Below are 22732 nucleotides of genomic sequence, written 5' to 3' on the forward strand. Positions count from 1 at the left end.
CCTGCCTGCTTCATTCATTCCTCATAAGATTCAGGCACGGCCAGCACAGGTAAGAGAGGTACGGTTGTGGGGTGGGGTGAGACGAGGCGGCTATGCAGCAAGCGCAAGGTATGTGGTTGTATTATTTTTTTTTTTTTTTTTTTACCTATCCCGTCGACTTTTATTTATTTATTTATTTATTTGCATGTTTATACCGCGCTAGGATCACCTCCCAAAGGAGTATCTCCGCGACTTCTGCATCGCCCCACCGTTCTTATCTCTGCGGTCCGCAACTAATAAGATTCCAGTAGTATATTAAGACTTCCGGTGGCCCGCTTAAGTTAATACATTTCAATGGACCACTTTATTTAAAAAGTGATCCCAGTTGGCTTATTTTGAAGATGGGCACTATATTTCTTACTCCCAATCTGTTTAGTTGTTGAAAGGGGACATTAGCACCCAGTCTGGTGTGTCAATTCCCATATCCAGTTGTCCACAGCACGTTCGCAGGCAATGTCAGTGGTAGGCTAGTCTGAAGAGTTAAATTGTCTAGAGATTTCTGAACATTATGTGGTAGGCAGGTCCGCTGAGCTTTGGTGCGTGGGCTTACCAGAAATCAATGATATCTGTTTTGGCATCTAGTTGAGCAACGATGCATCACAGAAACGGTGGTAAGAATAGCTTGCACCCATGATATAGTGCTAAAATGTAATGCCTGCCTCTGGCTACTCCGGAGAATCATGTGATAGTACCCTTTAAGAAGCTAAATGTCTCATTTATACTTCCCTACTTGACAAACCAAGAGCTTAAGTGACTTAATAACGATTTGCCATCTGTAAATAAACTACTCTGTATTCTGACACCACCCAGTGTGTCTTAGGCTACCTATAGGATGACGTAAATGCAATTGTATGTACAAAATGCCCATTTCGCGTGTTAAACTCATTGCTTATGCAATCGTGTTACAGGAAGAACGTGCAGCGCTCGTGAAAGAACTTGCAGCGCTCCGACAGCAAAAAGAACAGCTGCAGGCAGAAGTGGAAAAATACAAAGAGTGTGACCCAGATGTGGTTGAAGAAATACGTAAGTTCTAGCTAGTTCAATCGAATGTTATTGCATGTTTGTGTAACAGTTTTTCAGCGAGCCTTAAACGCGATATACAGATAAACAAGAGAGGCATTAACGTCTCGTCAGATCACTTGTGGTTTCCACCCGCCATGCACTGTTCTCTTTTTCAGACACCTCTGACGCAGCGCCAAGTTCACCAGCACGCGATGGGTTTAACAATGGCTGACAATCCGTACAAATAGAAAGGCTTTGAGTCCATAAGCATCCTCCTCCGGATAATTGATTGATACTCAAAAGGCTCTGCAGCTTTCCAGTAGGGACTAAATCCTGTAATTAGCTGCGCGGCTAAACATAGGATGAATGAGAGGTATAATTGGTTTCCGCTCATCGGCTTCGCTTTCACTGCTGGCTGGGGGCTGGGATTGAAAATACTGAAAGCCGTCTGCTTTACACTTCACTGGCACAGGTGTATCTCGACAAGCCAGTGAAGCCACGTATTTACGTCGTATACAAACAGAAGCATGTATTGTCTTTATCACTATGTTGACGTTGGGCGCCCCCCTTCCGTTAATGGAGCCCTCTTAACGCCTGCGCAACTTTAGTGCGATATGTTGTTTTCCTCATGTGAGGTATTTTAATTACGTTTTTCCCTCGTCACAGTTTCTGTGCTGAAAACTTCCCTGGGGAGGGGTCTTCACGAAAAGGCAACCCTTTGTGGTGGCTCACAAAGTTTGCTTGACAAATCCTCTGTTTCCATATATTCACAATTTCGGCAGTATCGGAAAAGGATTTTTTAAGAGACGTAGCTTAGTATAAGCAGAAATTGGCATTGGGGCATTCAAGTAAATTTGGGTTTGTGCACTACCCATGTTGGTAAATAGTGTGAACGCAGTTATATCAGGATAAGACACATTTATGTGCTACTGTGTACTTATAGTTAGGACAACATTTCCATAGGAAATGGATTTTTTGTTTTGATATTAACTTGGGTGGTGTTTGACAAATCTTCACAAAACTTTCAGGAAAAACAGTCTCATTCACCTCAGCTTCTTACTGGAAAATTTCGGGGTAATATGTTAAGCGTGGGGCAGAGAAAAACGGGTAGTGCGAGGGGTCCCAAAACACACTTTCCTCATGCAGTTTTGCAAGGGAAAATTGAACAGCGATACCGCAAAAACTGCTGAATGGAATTACACCAAATTTGGTAGAAAGCTAGACCTTGATCCAGAAAGCAACGTTTTTGTGATTTGGTATAATAACGTTCAGTAGTTTATGAGAAATGAAGGCTTAAAATGTATGTATATATTGTATTGTAATTGCATTTGTATAGCGCTTACTACCCCTGATGAGGCGTCAAAAAGTTTTTTCGGCGAGTAGCACGCTACTCCTGGACTCATAGTGGATTAGTGTTGAATTAGTATAGTGAAACATGCAAGTACATTTTAAGTGGTGGATATGTTAGTCAGTTATTTGGATTCGGAAGGATAGCAGAAGGATAGCAGAGGAAAGAAGGTTTGTATTTATATAGCGCTTCTAACCCCTGATGGGGTGTTGAATCACTTTTTTTGGCAAGTAGCACGCTACTCTGGAAACCCATAAAGGATTAGTGGTGAATTAGTATGGTGAAATATGAAATTAAGTTATTTGGAGTGAGAAGGATAGCGGAGAGATCGAAGGGAAAGAAAGGTTTGCATTCATACAGCGCCTGCTACCCCCAATGGGGTGTTGAAGCACTTTTCTGGCGAAAAGCAGGCTACTCCGGAACCCTTAAAGGATTAATGTTGAAAATTAGTTTAGTGAAATATGAAGTAATTTGAGTGGTGGATTTGTTAGTCAGTTATTTGGACTGAGAAGGGTTGGGGAGGGAAAAAGAGGTTTGCATTTATATAGCGCTTGTAACCCTGATGAGGTGTTGAAACGATTTGTTGGCGAGTGGCACGCTACTCTGGAACCCATAAGGGTTAGTGGTGAATTAGTATAGTGGAATATGGAATTAGAGAAGTGAACATGTTAGTCTGTTATTTTGATTGAAAAGGATAGTGGCAGGATAGAGTGAAGGATTTTGGATGAGTAAAAAGGGGTTTTGGAGAGGAAGCGTCAGAGGGAAGTGTCAGATGATGCAAGAAGGGGTATATTAGGAGAGAGTCAAGAAAGGGTTATTTTGAGGAACATAGTAGTGGTATGGGGTGTGTGATAAATGAGAGAGTGGGTGTAGAGGATATAATGATAGATGTATAGGATAAGAAATATTGTAGTGAATTGGAAAGAGTAGTAGAAAGAAGTTTGAAATGGCTCAGAAATTAGGGCTAGAAAATATATTGAGAGAAGTATAGGCTGAGAAATAGGGTAATGCATTGGAAATGCTAAATTAGAAGAAAGTGATAAACATATAGATCCATAAGTACATTGAAAGTATATAGATGCATAAAGGAGGTAAGTATATGCAGATTAAAGATATTGATAGAAGTGCAGGATGAGAAATAGGGTAGTGCATTGGATATGCTTTTTTAGGAGAAAAGTAACAGACACACAGATCCAAGTACATGGAGGTACATAGAGACACAGAGCATCTATGGACCCAATAGATCGAAAGGTAACATATGATTGGCTGCCACAACATCAACAAGGATTTTTTGCTAAACTCCTCCCCTATACTGCCAAAAGAATACTAAAACATATGAGGGGGAGGGGGCAGGGTAGGGATACCCTGCTTCCCTGGGCTTGATGGGAGGCTGGCCAAATACAATTTTTTTTTGGGGGGGGGGGGGGGGGGCTCGGTGCAAGAAATCATTTTGGGGAGGCGGGCATATACCCCCCTAGCCATTTTAATGCCCTGGGGACCGCCATCCTTCAGGGCCACATTAATTGTAATGGAGGAGGGGGTATGCAGCCCCCACCCCATATCCTGAGCAAATGTAAGTTCCCGGGCTTCCCATCCTCTGGGGTCGATTTGAGTTATATTGGAAGGCGGCTATGTGACAACCCTCCCAAGCCATAATATGTTCCTGGAGACCCATACCCCGGGACGGAAGTACATTTTTTAATTGGGAGGGGCATGTGCCCCGAGCCATAACATAGCTCCGTAAATGCCATCCTTCAGGGCCAAAGCATTGAGGTTGGGAGGCATGAGGCCTCCCTTCCCGAGCCATCCAATGGCGCCGGTGACCCTATCCCCTGGGGCCAGATGACAGTGTGTAGGGACCCAATCCCCAGGGACACTGGGCTGTATCCTACCCGGGAGAGTATGGGCAAGGAATGCAAATCTAATTCCCTGCCAGCTCTCTTCCAGGCAGAGAACACAGATTTGCTATTGCCCAACGGGAGCAGAGAAAAATGTGGGGCAGGAGCAAAGCAACAGAACCAGCTTCATCACACCCTGAAAGGTGTGGATGCTCTGAGTTGCACCGGGCCACCCACGAAAAAATTGGTTGGTTCCCACTGCCACCCTTAATGGGTGTTGGCTGAGCAGCCGGCCGGGGATCATGGAGCTCCCCCCTTGGGCCCAATGTGTACAAAGTGTGTGTGTGTCCCGGGTGGAAACGGGACACCTAAAAAAAAAATACAAAAAAATGCCTAATGTATTAATCACTGCTCCAGGTATGAAGCGCCCAATAATCAGGGCAACTGTAATTATGCAATTCTGCAGCCACTGCTTTATTCGCATTGTTATGGATTTGCTACATAATCCATCATCATCTGCTGCATAATTAACTGATTTTAACAAAAAAAACATATTTCTAGCTCAAACATATCAAAGGTTACTAAAAATGCGGCAACGTGTTCGCACACAGTGAACTAATCTCCGCAACAGTTAGCTTGTCAGCTTTCATTTGTTTATTTCTGTGTTTAGTTGTTAAACTGATACTAATAACGTGAAATCTTTGCCCAGACAGTATTACAATGTGTAAAAATTACAAAATAATGAATGCTATCAAAAAAGATGTAACCTAATTTGGCTTTTCTTGTCGCATACTATAGTCAACCCTACTGCATAATTTGGTGCTCGCCTGCTGCATAATTCCCGTGGCCCTGTCTATAATGCCCTGTGAGGTCTTTTCAATTATATTTTTTGATCCTGGTGCTGCCCCTAGTAGGGTCACCACAATGAATTTTATTTTAATGTTGTTGAGGGCTGCAGGTAGCACAGCATCCCCCCCAACTACATAAAAAAACACAGTAAGTCTCCGGGGTCATTGATGACGCCAGGAAAAGTTACCATAATATTTTTAAACACTTCAAGCTAGATCTGTATTCTGTTCAGCTGGGGTGCAAAGACCCCTTGTGGTTGGTTCTATAACTTAATTTTTTTTTAGCCTAAAAAAGTTTAAAACATAATCAGACATATCTATGCTTATTCCTTTTAAAAGAAACGTTTTACTTAAACATTTTATGACAATAAGTATTATTAAACAGTGCACTGCGTGTATTTATAAAATATGTTGTGTTATAATTATTGGTGACTTTCTGAAAAAGTCAATGTCTGCTTTATATGTGTTGATATGCCCACCTCCTTATAAGGCCAATAGGACTGCCTTTTATATTTATATATTTCAAAAAGGGGTTGGGTGCCTGCTTGAATTGGATGCAGGGCCTGGTTGTAAAAAAAAAAAACCTGTGTCTAACCCCACATGTTCGCGGCCAAAGGCCCTGTGTGGTGACGGGGATTTGGCGCAGGAATTATCCACAGGCCAAGGTAGGGATACCCTGACCCCTCTAACCCTTTTGGGGAATGTCCCAGTGGGACCCCCTCACCGATGCCAAAATGATTTTTAAAAAATATTTAATGGTCCAACAGTACCCCAGCTGGACCACAATTGTATATATTTTTTTTAAGAGGGCGGCCTGCCCTTTTTAAAATTAAAATCTCCCCAGGTGGGCAAGGTTTCTGGGGATCAGCGCTATATATAATTTTGTATATATTTATTAAACTCAGGAGGGGGAAATGTGGCGGATATAATGGCCCTGTGGCCCTCATTCCCCAGGACACAAAAATGTATTTATTTACTTTTCCCCTTCTCATGCACGTGCAAGCAGGGATTCTAGATTGAAAGAAAAGTTGCTAGCTGGGCAGGAGCACACAGCAGAGTGGGCAGCTCCCTCCAGAACCTGAGGTTGTCTTCCATTCAGTGAATCTTGGTAATGGTATCCCATACATTTTTAAAACACTGAGTTTCAAAGGAAAACCTACTGTAATGCGTAGTTTTAAAAGAAGGTGTATGTAAAGGGGAGGTAAAAAGTCAGAAATGTAGAGTTGCATTTTTATTTGAAGTACTTTGTCAAGGTTCAACTTTCACTGTATCAGGTATTGGTATCACAAAACCACAACATGCCAGTCTCAGCCATGCCATTTTTTCTGGGTCCACGTAGGTTTTACAAATCCCTTTAGATCATTGCAAAGGTTTGATTGGTTTCTGAGTGTGTATTCATCCTCATTCAAATAGTAATATAGTAGGGGATTTTGGAGCCAGATTGGAAAAATGAGCAAGTAACACTGAGTTTTATTTATTTTGAAAACCTTAGAAAACGACCTTCTTCGGTAATGTCCATACTTCAAAATTCCCAGTGGCTTATGATTAGTAAACTTATGGTATAGGGCCTACACTACTGCGATTGCTGAACAATAGTTTTTTTTTGTTTATCTTTTTATTAACAAAATAGCAAAGAAAATGAAAGGACATCGGGTGAGTTAACAGTCACATCTTGGTCAAGAATACAATATCATTTAACAGAATTATAAAGCAAATATATGAATATGGATCACAGAGATTCTGGCGCTTCCACCTCTACTCGTCTCGCCGGAGGCACACACATCTCTCCTCGATAACTCTTCCAGGCTCCCCACACCTTTCCCCATTTTGCAGGACAAGCCCTGGCCACATACACTGACTTCTCCCTTAACATTCACCAATCCAGGTCCTCCACCCATTTGGCTACCCGGGGTGGCTGGCTGGCCCCCCACAATTGAGCAATATTTCTCTTTGCTACCATACATGCCAGTGTCACCCATTGCTTCCCATACAGGTTCAAGTCTGTGGGTTCACACACATTCAGTATACACCTCCGGGCATATCTCCACATCCAAGGCGACTCGCATCTTCTCGTGAATCTTCTTCCAATCAAGTTTCAAGTTTATTTATTATGATAAGGAACTCTTTATGAGGTCCACATAAAACAAAAATATACATACAAAACAAGAAATACATAAGATATTATTCCATCACCGTTAGAAGAAACATCCTAGTACAGGTCCAAAAAACATTTAAAAAAGTTGTACAGTTTAAAAGAAAACATTTCATTAGGAGGGTTAATCAAGGCCGCCTTAAATAAAGAAGCAGTTAAAATGTTGAGTTGTAAGCAAATTGGTCTTAACCATCTACGCCTGCAAGACATCAGGGCAGGACAAACAAACATAACGTGATCTAAGTCCTGATCATACAATTGACAAAGATCACAGCGTGCCGAATGGCCATACCAGCTGGCATGTAGAACTTTCAACGGAAGCAAATTTTGTCTTAATAAGTACACAAGGCGTCTAACGCCATGGGAGATGTTCCAGTACATATAAGGTTGAGCTTTCCGCAAGATATAAGACTCAATAACAGGCGTACAACCTTTTTTCGCTAAACAGAAATCTCTATCCTGACAAAACCCCAGTTCCCAAGAGGCTGACTTCAGAATGGTTTTTAATTGATAAGAGGATAATGAAAATAGAGTCTCCTCATCCAATTTCAATTGTAGCACAGCAAATCTGAAGTTTTTTACAATCAAGGAGAAATCATTAAAAGATCCTAATAATTCATTTTTTATAAGATCTCTTAAGGTGTTAGGCTCACTTTTAGATAAGGCTACTACCCAACGTATGATACTTGCCAGACCTTGAACCCAGCTGCTACGTAAACCCAGTTCCTGTCTCAAGGAAGCAGTCGAGTTTGCTGTACCTACAGATATTAAACTACGTAAAATTTTCCCTTCCGCTGAGTTTAAAAAACTCCACTTTTTTAGATCAATTAACTCTGTTCCATATAACAGGGAGGCAGGAACTTTCACTCTAAAAACATCTAGAAGAATAGAAAAATGCCTTCTACCTGTGGCTTTATACAGGGAAACTAAACTCTTTCCCTGTGAAATAGCCTTCCGTGAGTTATTGTCAATATGTAATTTGTCACTTAAATTATAAGTGACAATTTTACCCAGGAAGGTGTATGATTTCACACTTTCCAATTTTTTTTCCCCCACAACCCAAGGAAAGTTAAGGCATTTGGGCTTCTTTCTACCAGAAAAGCAAATCACTTTACTTTTTGCCGTGTTTATCGATAGGAAATGATTTTCAGCATATTCAGAGAGTGCTTGCAACCGATTGTTCAGGCCCTTTGGGGTGAGATCCAAAATCAAGATGTCATCTGCATACATAAGGCATGCAATTGGAACTCCGCCCAAAGACGGGGCGATACCGGCGCAAGCAGAGAGGGTGACGGGTAAGTCAACTGTATATAGGGAGAATAGCAAAGGAGCCAAAAGGCAACCTTGCTTCAACCCATTAAAAGTAGAAATTATTTTAGATACACCACGTTCACCTCCAAGTAAAACTCTACACCAGGTGTCTGAATAAAGGGCGCAAATTAACTTAATAAGGAAAGGGGGCATACCTAAATCAAATAACTTTCTCCACAGCAAGATTCTGTCTACTTTATCAAAGGCGGTGGAGAAGTCAATAAAGGCGCCATATACCTGACCACCACGGACTTTCACATATTTTTCTGTGATAACTTGCAATGCCGTCAAGTTATCTAGGGTTCCATGATTTTGTCTGAAACCTGTTTGTTCCATGGGGAGGATTTTATATTCAGATACCCATTGGTTCATTAAAGTAAGAACACATTTTGCGAAAACCTTACCAATGGCATCAAGTAAAGCAATTTGACGGTAATTTTGTGGTAGATCTCTTGCCCCTTTTTTATATAAAGGAACAATAATACTTCCTTTCCAGGAAGGGGGGACTGTTCCACTGGAAAAACAAAATTTAAACACTGGAAAGAGAATTTTGCTCCAAAGTTCACTCTGGTGTTTTAATACTGAAATTGGGATTTTATCAGGACCCATCGCACCAGAGGAGCGCATATTCTTAATGGCAAATTCAATTTCCTTTTCCGTTGGACAGTCAAATATACGTAAGACATTATTAAATTCAGCATTGTAAACTTGAGAATTATTGTTACTGTACAACTTCTCGATATAATGAACCCACACCTGTTCCTCAATGGCAATAGGGGTGGGACTGGCTCTGGTACCACAACCTTTGCCAATTAAGGACCAGAATGTCTTGGCTTGGCCATTATAAGAAGCTTCCCTCAGTTGTATCCAGAGGGCATCTTCCTTGGAGCGTTTTAAACGGGCCTTAAGCCTGACTCTCCTTCTTTTTAAGATAAACAACTTAGTCTTAGCTTCTTGGGTGAAGAATAAAAATTGCCCCCTTATAACTTTGTTTATTTCTCTGTTTATAGCCCGTAGGGGATGAGGGACTACAAAGGATTGTTTCACACCTGGTTTCTTTTTCGCTCTAGACGTTACAGAATCTAAAAAGTTAATAAAACTCAACAACTCTCTCCCTTCCCAGAGGGGTAAATTCTCAACAGTAAAATACAAAAGAGGCACCACACTTTCAAAGGAACAAGAGTTCCAAAAACATTTCCCTGAGTTGGAATCAAAATTCACAAAATCTGTATCCAAACTCCACGGATCCACTTTCTGGAGATTAACGGAGACTGAAAGCATCAACGCATTATGGTCACTAAGATTAGACTCAATGACCTTCATATCCTTCAATAGGTAAAAACAAGCATAGTCTATCATAATAAAATCAATAATAGATTTTCCCTTATTTGATTTATGCGTATAAGCTGCCGGAGTGTCAGACGGAAGCCTCCCATTTACTATTAAGCAATCAACCTTATGTAGACCTTCTAAAATAAGTTTACCTCTTTTGTTAGTTTTAATTTTGGAAGGAAACTGGGCTGAAGGTATATTCAGAGACTCTTCCATTTGAATATTTCTAAATAACTCCAACCCACAGTTAGATATATTACAATTCAAATCCCCAAACATTAACACATGCGGAGCCGGGGAAATGTCCAACGCTTTAGTTAAAAAAGTGAACAAAGTTTTTAGACCAGCATTAAAGCTGCAATTCGGGGGAATATAAATATTTATCACAATCAACGATCTATTAGGGCAATCCTCAAATACATCTTTTAAGGTTATTGCTTGAAACAGTTTCCCTGGATCGAGATAGTGTGAATAATTCCATTGCAATCTATTAGATAACAAGCATGCTAATCCTCCCTTTGCATGGCCTCTTCTGGTGCTGATTGCGCTATTTTCCAGAACAAAGTAATCTTTTTCCAAAGCTAATCTTCCTTCGACCCAGGTTTCTTGCAAACAAATTATATCTGCCTTTTGAGAATGCAAGAAACATAATTTCTCCTTATAATCTTTGAAACCGGCAGTGTTCCATGAGATAAATTTCAGCTCTCTGTTAAAAATTAGAATGTAGTTTGGAACAGGGAGCAGATTTACTCGCTAAAACTCCAGGTAACCAACTCCATTTGGAATGATCATCCTTCACTGTCTGCTTAAGGGGAGGGTTTTTATATGAAACTTGCCTTTCATTCCTAGCCACACAAATTTTTAAGTCCTCTGATCTAAGATTAGACCAATCCGACGACAGCACACCCATGTTAAAGGGAAGTGACAGAGAAGAATTGGCAAGAATACTTTGGGTACGTTTTTCCCCAAAGTATGGCATGACATCTATCCCTCTAACTTGTAATTCCTCCGCCCACTGTAGAACAAGATTTAATACAACTTTCGAATGGAATTTCACCCTTGTAGATCTTATAGATTTCCCCACCAAGGAGTTAAGGAGAAATACAACGTCCAAATCGGACGTTTGAATTAATTTTAAACTTTCGATCTCTTTAAAACAGATCAGTAGGGCAGATCTATTTAAAATTAAATCTTGTTCAAATAAGGGAGAAAAATCAAGATACAAAGTATGTACATTTATTTTTTCTTTTGGGGGAATAACTGTCATTGAGGATGGAACCTGAAAGGGTCTTGCTGAAGGATTGAGAGAAGTAAGGGACGGAATGACAGAAGGAGAAGTAACCTTAGAACCAACTTGGCAAGATCCTGCTATAGCATTACAGTATGAAGAAAAAGGATTAACGGATGATTGGGAAACCTTGGGAAGGAAAGGATTAGTGAAATTTATGGGACCTAGACCAGTAGATAGGGGGTCCCCTTTGGGCGAAACAATCCTAGCTTCTATATGAGGGGTGGGAGACTGCTCCACATGAGGAGAATCTTCTAGTATTGATTCTGCATTCTTATCAAAAAGAAGTTTTCTCTGTCTTTTTTTGCTAAATCTTCGAATGGGTTTCCTCTTCTTCATTCTGATCTTTTTGTGTTTCAGGGGACTCACTTTTTCCATCAATCCAATATTTACTTTAGGAATCTCCTCTTCTTTGTTTGACGGCAATGAGAATATCGGAAAGAGAGAGGGATTTTCAGTTTTGAGAATGAGTGGAGATGTTGATATTATCTCTATCTTATCACTGATGGGAGCTATACAATTAGCGCCAGCCGAAACCACTTTGGAAGGATTGGGGACAGCTGGGAGCACTACAGGATTCTTTGCCTTTTGACCTTCTGTCAAAGGAGGAGATTGAGCTGAATCCAAAACTGCCGAAGCGGTAGGAGCGCTTATTTTTGGAGGCACCAACAGAGAAGTCGATGTTAGGGGGAGATCTAACACTAACTCATTTTTACTTAGCAAGAGAACTTGCAAAATTTGCGTTACAGTGTCAAAAATACACTCCGAACCTCCCACAAATTTTTCAAGTAAGCTCAAAATCGAAGAAAGAATTGATTCCAAAGAGGACAATGAATTGGAAATTAACCTCCCATTGATATTTGGAGAACCCTCAGCTAAATTGTTCAACACTGGACCTGAACAAGATGTAAAGTTTAATTGTGCAAGGGAAAAATCTAATTTATTAGATGGCGTGCTACTTAGAGGACCGGTACTCGAAATGGTTATTGCTTCCTCTAAATTAGGCATACCTTTAGAGTTCCCCTGTAGGGGTCCCACCCGCACCCTATGAGCTGTTAAATCAATGTCAGGTAATGTAAAATCATTTCCTATTACAGGAGATTTAACCGACACAGCTGACAAAAGATCAGTATTCACTAAGACTTTAGGGTCTTCCATAAGAGCTACTTGGGGGAGGTCAATTCTGTCAGATTTTGAGGGCATACTACCCGAAGACTCAAGGGGAGCATTCTGTTTCAAATGTGCATTGCTAGAAGACAAAGGCGAGCCCCTTAGTACTTCGGGGCTAGCTAAAATAGGCAAGGATTGACTAGCAACCAAACTCAAACTAGAGGAGACATCAATAACCCTATTAACAGGCACCGAGCCGTTAGAACCTGGAATTTCACTCAGGGACTGCAGATCAGTGGATTTATCTTTCCCTTTGTCCCATAAGTTGAAAAGCTGACATTGGCCTTTCAATTGCATGGAAGATGCAATTTTGTTCCGAAGGGGGTTAGATTTGGTTTTAGACCCAGATCTCCCTACAATCACGCGCCCAGAGCGCAGTTTTTTAGCCGTCATGAGACAAAATTTGAAGGGGAAAAAATAAAATAATACAAATTGTAAAAATATGAAACCAAACCCTGAGATACAATACAAATCTATAGAGGCAATGTCACACAGATTTAATATCAGAGATCAAAGGGAGGGGGCCCAGCCCAGCCTTCTTCAGCCTCTGACGGCCTCAGACGGTCCCGCCCTTGTCCCGGGCTTCTCCCGGCGCGCTCCCGCGATGCGGTGTCACAAGGGAGATTTATAACCGCGCGGAGGCGGGGGAGGAGCCAGCAGGGAGAGCGGGTCAGCTGCTGATGATGCCGAGGGTCAGGCGCTCCTGGGACTTGGAGTCCTCGCCTGGCCACGCTCGCAGCCCTGCCCACACCACCGCCACAGAGGCTCAGTCCGAGAAGAATCCTTGCAGGCACAGCGCACTTCCAGCAGCGCAGACAAAGAGAACCAGGGGCGAAGCGGGACCCGCGGAGCGGGTTCCGCGAGGAGTAGAGTGAAGAGATTAAAGGAAGAGCAGCTCCAGCGTGCTCGCAGTCCAAAGCTCCCTCTTCAGTCCACACAGTCAACAGGTGAGTAAACCAACAGTGAAACTGACGCGCTGGTTTTAGCCGCGCTGAGGCGGGGGAGGAGCCAGCAGGGAGAGCGGGTCAGCTGCTGATGATGCCGAGGGTCAGGCGCTCCTGGGACTTGGAGTCCTCGCCTGGCCACGCTCGCAGCCCTGCCCACACCACCGCCACAGAGGCTCAGTCCGAGAAGAATCCTTGCAGGCACAGCGCACTTCCAGCAGCGCAGACAAAGAGAACCAGGGGCGAAGCGGGATCCGCGGAGCGGGTTCCGCGAGGAGTAGAGTGAAGAGATTAAAGGAAGAGCAGCTCCAGCGTGCTCGCAGTCCAAAGCTCCCTCTTCAGTCCACACAGTCAACAGGTGAGTAAACCAACAGTGAAACTGACGCGCTGGTTTTAGCCGCGCTGAGGCGGGGGAGGAGCCAGCAGGGAGAGCGGGTCAGCTGCTGATGATGCCGAGGGTCAGGCGCTCCTGGGACTTGGAGTCCTCGCCTGGCCACGCTCGCAGCCCTGCCCACACCACCGCCACAGAGGCTCAGTCCGAAAAGAATCCTTGCAGGCACAGCGCACTTCCAGCAGCGCAGACAAAGAGAACCAGGGGCGAAGCGGGACCCGCGGAGCTGGTTCCGCGAGGAGTAGAGTGAAGAGATTAAAGGAAGAGCAGCTCCAGCGTGCTCGCAGTCCAAAGCTCCCTCTTCAGTCCACACAGTCAACAGGTGAGTAAACCAACAGTGAAACTGACGCGCTGGTTTTAGCCGCGCTGAGGCGGGGGAGGAGCCAGCAGGGAGAGCGGGTCAGCTGCTGATGATGCCGAGGGTCAGGCGCTCCTGGGACTTGGAGTCCTCGCCTGGCCACGCTCGCAGCCCTGCCCACACCACCGCCACAGAGGCTCAGTCCGAGAAGAATCCTTGCAGGCACAGCGCACTTCCAGCAGCGCAGACAAAGAGAACCAGGGGCGAAGCGGGACCCGCGGAGCGGGTTCCGCGAGGAGTAGAGTGAAGAGATTAAAGGAAGAGCAGCTCCAGCGTGCTCGCAGTCCAAAGCTCCCTCTTCAGTCCACACAGTCAACAGGTGAGTAAACCAACAGTGAAACTGACGCGCTGGTTTTAGCCGCGCTGAGGCGGGGGAGGAGCCAGCAGGGAGAGCGGGTCAGCTGCTGATGATGCCGAGGGTCAGGCGCTCCTGGAACTTGGAGTCCTCGCCTGGCCACGCTCGCAGCCCTGCCCACACCACCGCCACAGAGGCTCAGTCCGAGAAGAATCCTTGCAGGCACAGCGCACTTCCAGCAGCGCAGACAAAGAGAACCAGGGGCGAAGCGGGACCCGCGTAGCGGGTTCCGCGAGGAGTAGAGTGAAGAGATTAAAGGAAGAGCAGCTCCAGCGTGCTCGCAGTCCAAAGCTCCCTCTTCAGTCCACACAGTCAACAGGTGAGTAAACCAACAGTGAAACTGACGCGCTGGTTTTAGCCGCGCTGAGGCGGGGGAGGAGCCAGCAGGGAGAGCGGGTCAGCTGCTGATGATGCCGAGGGTCAGGCGCTCCTGGGACTTGGAGTCCTCGCCTGGCCACGCTCGCAGCCCTGCCCACACCACCGCCACAGAGGCTCAGTCCGAAAAGAATCCTTGCAGGCACAGCGCACTTCCAGCAGCGCAGACAAAGAGAACCAGGGGCGAAGCGGGACCCGCGGAGCGGGTTCCGCGAGGAGTAGAGTGAAGAGATTAAAGGAAGAGCAGCTCCAGCGTGCTCGCAGTCCAAAGCTCCCTCTTCAGTCCACACAGTCAACAGGTGAGTAAACCAACAGTGAAACTGACGCGCTGGTTTTAGCCGCGCTGAGGCGGGGGAGGAGCCAGCAGGGAGAGCGGGTCAGCTGCTGATGATGCCGAGGGTCAGGCGCTCCTGGGACTTGGAGTCCTCGCCTGGCCACGCTCGCAGCCCTGCCCACACCACCGCCACAGAGGCTCAGTCCGAGAAGAATCCTTGCAGGCACAGCGCACTTCCAGCAGCGCAGACAAAGAGAACCAGGGGCGAAGCGGGACCCGCAGAGCGGGTTCCGCGAGGAGTAGAGTGAAGAGATTAAAGGAAGAGCAGCTCCAGCGTGCTCGCAGTCCAAAGCTCCCTCTTCAGTCCACACATTCAACAGGTGAGTAAACCAACAGTGAAACTGACGCGCTGGTTTTAGCCGCGCTGAGGCGGGGGAGGAGCCAGCAGGGAGAGCGGGTCAGCTGCTGATGATGCCGAGGGTCAGGCGCTCCTGGGACTTGGAGTCCTCACCTGGCCACGCTCGCAGCCCTGCCCACACCACCGCCACAGAGGCTCAGTCCGAAAAGAATCCTTGCAGGCACAGCGCACTTCCAGCAGCGCAGACAAAGAGAACCAGGGGCGAAGCGGGACCCGCGGAGCGGGTTCCGCGAGGAGTAGAGTGAAGAGATTAAAGGAAGAGCAGCTCCAGCGTGCTCGCAGTCCAAAGCTCCCTCTTCAGTCCACACAGTCAACAGGTGAGTAAAATCTTCTTCCAATATTCCTGTACTTCAGCGCAGTGCCACAAAATATGCATGAAGGTGCCCAGCTCTCCACATCCCCTGCGGCACTCCCCACTCTCCATTCGACCCATTCGTACCAGACGTGGCCCTGTAATGTACGACCTATGCAAAATCTTTAGCTGCACCAGTCTAAGTCTCATCTAGATCGCAACTACTCTAGGGGAGGAGACCGCCTCCTTCCAGTCCTCATCGTCGAGCTCCATGCTTTCCACAATCCACTGTGTCCTAATAAGCCCCAGCGGGTCTTCCATATTATTGATTAGCTTTTTATATATTAATGGGATAGTCTTCTCTGGGAGGTATCCATCCAACACTCAGTCCTCCAGGGGAGAGGTCTCTGGAAGAATAGAGTGCACGGGTATGTGTGTGAGGAGATCAGGTCTAATCTGGAGATAACTATAGTACTCACTATCGTGCAGGCTATATTGCTGTTTGAGAGAGTCGAATGTATGTATCGTGTCCCCACTCCACAAGTCTTTAATCTGTGTGATCCCAATGAGGTCCCACCTGTTAAATCCCTTATATTTCCACAAGCTCCCGCGCTTCTCCGAATTTCATAGGGGGGTGGCCAAAGTTAGCTTCCCTTCCCAGGAAAGACATCTATTGGCTGCATGCCACACGTGGACTGCATGCGCCGTGGGACCCGTCAGGGGAACCCGCCGAGGCCTGGCGTACAGCGTCCTAGTGAAATCGCCACCTGTGGCTTGGCCGCAATCCATGGCATATCCGGGATCCCCTGGGGGTCCCTATATTACATGGTTCACCGCCGCAACCTGTGACGCCCAATAATATTTCCGCAGGTCTGGCAGTCCAATCCCTCCGCCATACCAGGGGAGAAAATGCTATACGGGGTCTACCGTCACCGGGTCCATTGTATTTTGGAGTACATACAAAAATCGGGGGACAGCCAACATCTTAAACAAGACTGCCCTTCCCAACAGGGAAAGCGGCGATGCCTTCCAGCGCTCCACGTCCCTTTCAAACCGGTTGAAGGGGAGTCCAAGATTATTAGCGTATCTCAACTTCGTATCAAGTGTAACATAAATACCTAGGTATTTAAACCCAACCGGCTCAATTTGAATAGGGCATGACTGCGGAATCACTGGTGGATTGCCCTTGAGGACGAAGAGAATCGATTTCGACCAATTGATCGCAAATCCAGAATATCTCCCATATATGGCGAGCACATCTAGAAATCCGATCAGGGATTCCCTAGGGTTAGTGAGATAGAGTAATATATATATCATCGGCATAGAGCAAAATGTTATCCTTCCACTCCGGCGTGCACCGCAAGCCACGTATCGTCCGGTCCCATCTGACCCATGCCGCCAGAGGCTCCAATGCTAGAGCGAAGAGAAGCGGAGACAAGGGGCACCCCTGCTGAGGGTAAAGTCTGCCGACCTGCAGTTGTTCACAACTACTCTGGCCAAGGGATCAACATACAGTAAACGTACCCAACCAACAAACTCCGGACCAAAACTCATCTTCGTCAGCACCACAAACAGATAGGACCACTCGACCCTCTCAAATGCCCTAGTGGCATCCAAGGACATCAGCGCCACCGGCTCATGAATCTTCAGGGAACCACCCAGTATCCCATGCAACCTCCGCAGATTGAGAGCTGTGTTTCGGCTAGGCATAAAACCCGACTGATCTGGCTGTACCAAAGAAGTAATTACCTTGACCAATCTAGTCGCAAGGAGCTTCGCCAGTATTTAAGGTTCGGCATTGAGCAGTGATATGGGCCTATATGAAGAGCAATGAGTCTTGGGTTTGCCTGCCTTATAAATAACCGCAATAGTTGCCACCCGCTGATCATATGGGAGTCGATCTTTCTCTCTACTTTCTGCGAACATGGTTTGAATATACAGGGCGAGTTTATGTGCATTTAAGTTATACAGTTCTATAGGGATTCCATTTGGGCTGGTTGCCTTTCCTGATTTTACCTCTCTAATGGCTTATGCCACCTCGTTGTCAGTGAAAGGGGAGTCTAGATATCCCTTATCCTCCTCTGACAGCTCGGGCATACGGATGTCCCTAATCATGTCGCTGTTTTCCGCCTCTGTATATCCCGCTACTGAGGTACATACTTCTCTATAGTAGTCAGAGAACACATCTGCCACTGCCTGCGGATCCGTAACTACGACAGTGTCCTTCCCCTGTGTCTCAGGCACCAGTCACGACGCCCACACCCCACGTTCCAGCCACGCAATCAGTTTACCAGCCTTGTCACCATGTTCATATATGCGACTCTGGGTTGCATTATTTTGAGCAATCGCCCTATCTCTGGCTAGGCCCTTATATTCATCCTGCCGTAATTTTAAAAGGTGCAGGTCCATCGGAGCCGCCGTCTCAGCCACTCTTTCTTCCAACCTTATCACTTCTGCTTCTGCCCTCTCAACCTCTGCCTGGAGCTTCTTTTTCTTCCCAACCACCAAGGACAGAACCTCCCCGCGTATCACCGCTTATAAGCTTCCCACAGGGACTGCGCAGATTCAACTGTGCCCACGTTTTCTTGGAATTAACGATCTGAAATCGTAATAACCTCTTTCTTAGTTTCGGGGTCTTTGAAGTGCCATGCTCTGATCGGCGTGACTCTACCCCCTGCGGGCTGCCCAAGCTCCACCCTTAACCACATTGGAGAATGGTCGTAAATGCCCCAACCAAGGTATCTTGCTTCTCTGACCGAGGCTACCTGTGCCGCCAGTATCAACACGTAGTCTAGTCTGGACATGCTGCGGTACGCGGCGGACACATGCGTGAAGTACGTCTGGGTCGGGTTACGTATCCGCCAGCTATCTACAAGCCCCATTGTTTCCAGAAAGTCTGAGAGCCATCTGTGAGCTAAGTGCTCTCGCAGGGTGTCTATACTTTCAATAGTAATATCTCCTAGGCAACAAAATACCTATCTAGAATCAGGTTTAAACAAAGAAAGTTGATACACAGATCCTCAGTATACTAACAACAAAGTAGGTAAGAAAATATATATATATTTTTATTTAAAAGTATTACATAAACAATGATACTCCCTTTTCATAAAAGCAATGACATTAACACATACACAACACAAAAATCTTACAAAATGACAAATATTTCAATAATGTCTAAAAACATATACATCTCAAGTAGAAAATAACTAGGGCTTTCAAGAATTGTAGTAGAAAAGTTGACACTCTACGTGCGTTTCGGCGTAACACACGCCTTCTTCAGGAGAACCTCACGAACAAAATATGAACATGAACATACATAATGTATAACAGTAAAGTCCACTGAGGCTGTTAAAATACATTTATGGTGCAATAAAGAGAAGGTGATGTGCTACATAGTTACTCCTCATGTAATTTAAAGGTGGCATAACTCATGAGAAGAGTAGATTATCTGATAGTGCTAGTCTTATCTTTTCTCCAGTGAAACTCAGTAAGGAAAAGAGTGAATTAATAGCCAGACAAAAAATTGTAAGCAGAGCCCAAGAAATAGAAGATAAATGGGAACCCATGGTGACAATAGGCAAATGAAGTGCAACCAAGTTACCCAGATGACAGAAGCGGCTATAATACCTTACCTCTAATTGATAAAGATAGATCCCTTACGAAGGGCTCGGCAGCATGTTCTGACAAATACAGACAACTGTTAATACAAGAAAACAAAGGTTGCAATGAACCGTGATGACACACTATCAGATAGAGAAAACTAACGTTACATATTGTAGATACCTAACCAATGTTGTGACAGTGTGTGGTCGAGGATAAGCGACAGCACGACAAACTGGTCCCACCAATGTAACCACAGGAAATCTAAGGGGTTTTATAATGCAATCTATCCATAAATCAAGAAAAGATGAAAATCAATCTATAAAAAAGACAAATGCAACAGGTATAAATCCCTGATCTATAACGATGTACTCAAAAAGATTTGGGGGGGGGACCGTGTGGATTGTAATGGAGCACTGATATTGCCAATTAATGGAAGAGAGGAGCTATAGTGGATAAATGATGCCAAAATGAGAAGGAAAAAACTCTATGTATCGCTAATAATGTGCAATGTTCCACGAACAGTGTGTCTAATTACCTGGTTGAAGACAGATAAATCAAAATCAAAAATACTGGATGAATTAGAAGGGAATTGCTGTTAAAGAGATCACACGTCAAAGGCACTAAATATGATGATCTGTAATAAATTGAAAATACAAATTCAAGTCTAGCTGAGTTACCGACTGTTGACGATGTGAAAATGTACACAGTATGCCAGAAGTGCATTTGCTCACCTAACGTGTCAAGAGAGCTGCAGGGTTCGAAAGGTTAGCTACACAATGCACATGGTACCTATAAATATCGACAAATGCAAAGCATGCATTGCGGATGAATAATTTCTACAATTAGGTGAGACAGTTCATAATGTAGAGGGTTACTGCAAGGTTTTAAAAAGACAAATGCAAAGTGTGCATTGCGGATAAATAATGTCTATAATTAAGTGTTACAGTTCATTATAGTGTAAAGGATTGCTGCAAGGTTTTAAAGAAGATTAGCTCCATGATAAGTATAATGCTCAAAATGAAATGACCCGGAACGTTCATTGCGGATAAAAGGTAACTACGATGAAAGTAATATAGTGAGTAACAAAAGGGCACTGATGTTAGCAAACAAGTTCTCCTTACGATATATGCTATCTGTATTAGAGCTATCAACCAAGGCCACAAAAGTACTTACTAGGAGCATTGCGTTTAGTACGACCATCTGAAATCCACTACGAAGGGTAAAGACTCAAAGTAAGTGAGTGCACGATATTTAAACCTATTGGAAGCCCATGGCGTGGGGCGATAGAACGCGCGCAAACAGCATTACGTGAGCCGCGTAATGGACGATACTATGTTGAGAAGACTAGAATGCTAAACACACACGATGATGGATGGAATGTTGCACAATGGCAAAACATTCAACCCCGTCACAGATCTGGGTTTAATCCATCGTTATTTTGCTCACCAAGCCACCCCGGTTCAGACATGGCCCTATGCAAATCAGTCTTGACCCTGTGCCTCATGGGAACAGTCCAGCCCGAACTGCCAAGCCATGTCTTCCCTGGACCGGAATCAAGCATCCTAGTACCGGTTTCTGGCTATCAGCCGTCTACAGCCAGGATAGCTTGACTCCATTGGCTTAGTGAGTACGGGACCCACGTCTGGGCATACCCTTCCCACATAGGGTGAACAGCAAAGCACACAAGATGATGGACGGAATGTTGCACAATGGCAAAACATTCACCCCCAGTCATAGATCTGGGTTTAATCCATCGTTAATTTGCTCACCAAGCCACCCCAGTTCAGACATGGCCATATGCAAATCAGTCTTGACCCTGTGCCTCATGGGAACAGTCCAGCCCGAACTGCCAAGCCATGTCTTCCATGGACCGGAATCAAGACTAGAATGCTAACCTACTATGAATCTCAGCTCAGATGAGTACGTTAATAGAAAGCAACAAGGGGATGAGCTAGCTTAGCGCACGCCACCGAAGATGAAAATGAAAGAGGTAGGAATGCCATAAGTTGATTGTGCGTGAGCTAAGCCGTAAACTACCCGTTACTAGGGCCTTAAGGAGGAAATAATGATGACTACTGTTAAGCTATACACATGAGAATACCCAAGTAAAAAATGAAAGCTGAATAGAACTGCCTAACAATAAAAAGTGAGATTGCTATAAAAAAAAAACATGCTGATAAAAATTATGAATAAAGTAGGCTAAAAAAAAGGGGGTGAGAGAAATGCCCTAAAGCATTACAAAGAATAAAAGGGCCAAACTATCTGGTATTATATTTGATTGCATTATCCCACGGAATCTCATTGTTAAGTCCTGTGGTATTGTCTGCCAAAGAGAAGATCCAAAAAACCTTGCGCTTTTTGCGATAGTTTTCTGATTTAATGCTGTTTTATTCTCCAAGTTTTCAATAATAAACCAACGTATTTTGTTTGGTTTATGTTGGCATTCTCAGTAATGTTTAACTAGGGGGGCATTTATTTTCGAGGTGTGAATCGCTGAGCGATATTCAGTTAACCGAGTGCAAAACGATCTAGCTGGCTCGCCCACATATCCAAGTCCACAAGGGCAGACCAGTAGATAGATGACATTTTTGGTTTTGCAATTTGAAAACTTATGTGGGTGGATGGTATAATCCTGATATGTGAAATTGGTACCAACAATTGCCATGTCACAAGCTTTGCAGGTGTTACACTTATATGTGCCAGTGATGGGGGAAGTGCCATCAATAGTTTTTTTTAACAAAAGGAGTACCTTCAATGAATCTAGAGCGAGTAATGTAATCCTTTAAATTCTTGTTTCTCCTATGAGCAAAAGTCGGTTTGGGTATTTTATCTTCTTCCTCTGAATTGCTATTCAGGATATGACAGTTCGAATTGACTATCTGGCGAACCGTAGTGTTCATTGTCGAATGCCTAGTGACACACACAAGTTGGTTTGTGATTGCTTTCAATTTAGGCTGAAGAAGAGAGTCATGGTCATAGAGCCGGGCATGTTTATATGACTCTCGGACCAGCCTGTGAGGATAACCCTGAGCAAGGAATTTTGCTTTTAAAGTGCCTGCTTGGATATCAAAATCATGGATGTCCGAACCGTTCCGTCGAAGACGGAGGAGTTGGCTAAATGGAATACCTTCTTTTTGTGCCCAGGGATGGTAACTATCAAAATGAAGTAGAGTGTTCCGTGCTGTAGGTTTAACTAACAAATCTACTTCAAGGGCACCTTCTTTATGTCTTATAAGGACATCAAGAAACTCTACTTGATCTCTACTAGTATGTGAGGTAAAATGGAGATTGCTGTCACATGCATTAAGCCACTCTAAGAATTCTGCAAGTGCCTGATCTGTATCAGTCCAAATAAAAAAAATATCATCAATGTAGCGGGATCACATGTAGATGG

The 22732-nt window shown here is 44.5% G+C and overlaps 1 protein-coding gene across 1 annotated transcript in view; it reads left to right on the forward strand.

Annotated features, from left to right (window-relative positions):
* MND1 (meiotic nuclear divisions 1) overlaps positions 1-22732 on the forward strand; it is a 403567-nt gene that overhangs the window by 323414 nt on the left and 57421 nt on the right. Inside the window, exon 6 of the mRNA XM_086962315.1 lies at positions 948-1062. Within this exon, the coding sequence (XP_086818441.1) occupies positions 948-1062 (115 nt within the window). The remainder of the gene's footprint in view (positions 1-947; positions 1063-22732) is intronic.

Source organism: Lissotriton vulgaris, chromosome 3_1, assembly GCF_964263255.1.
Source record: "Lissotriton vulgaris chromosome 3_1, aLisVul1.2, whole genome shotgun sequence".
Lineage (NCBI taxonomy): Eukaryota > Metazoa > Chordata > Amphibia > Caudata > Salamandridae > Lissotriton > Lissotriton vulgaris.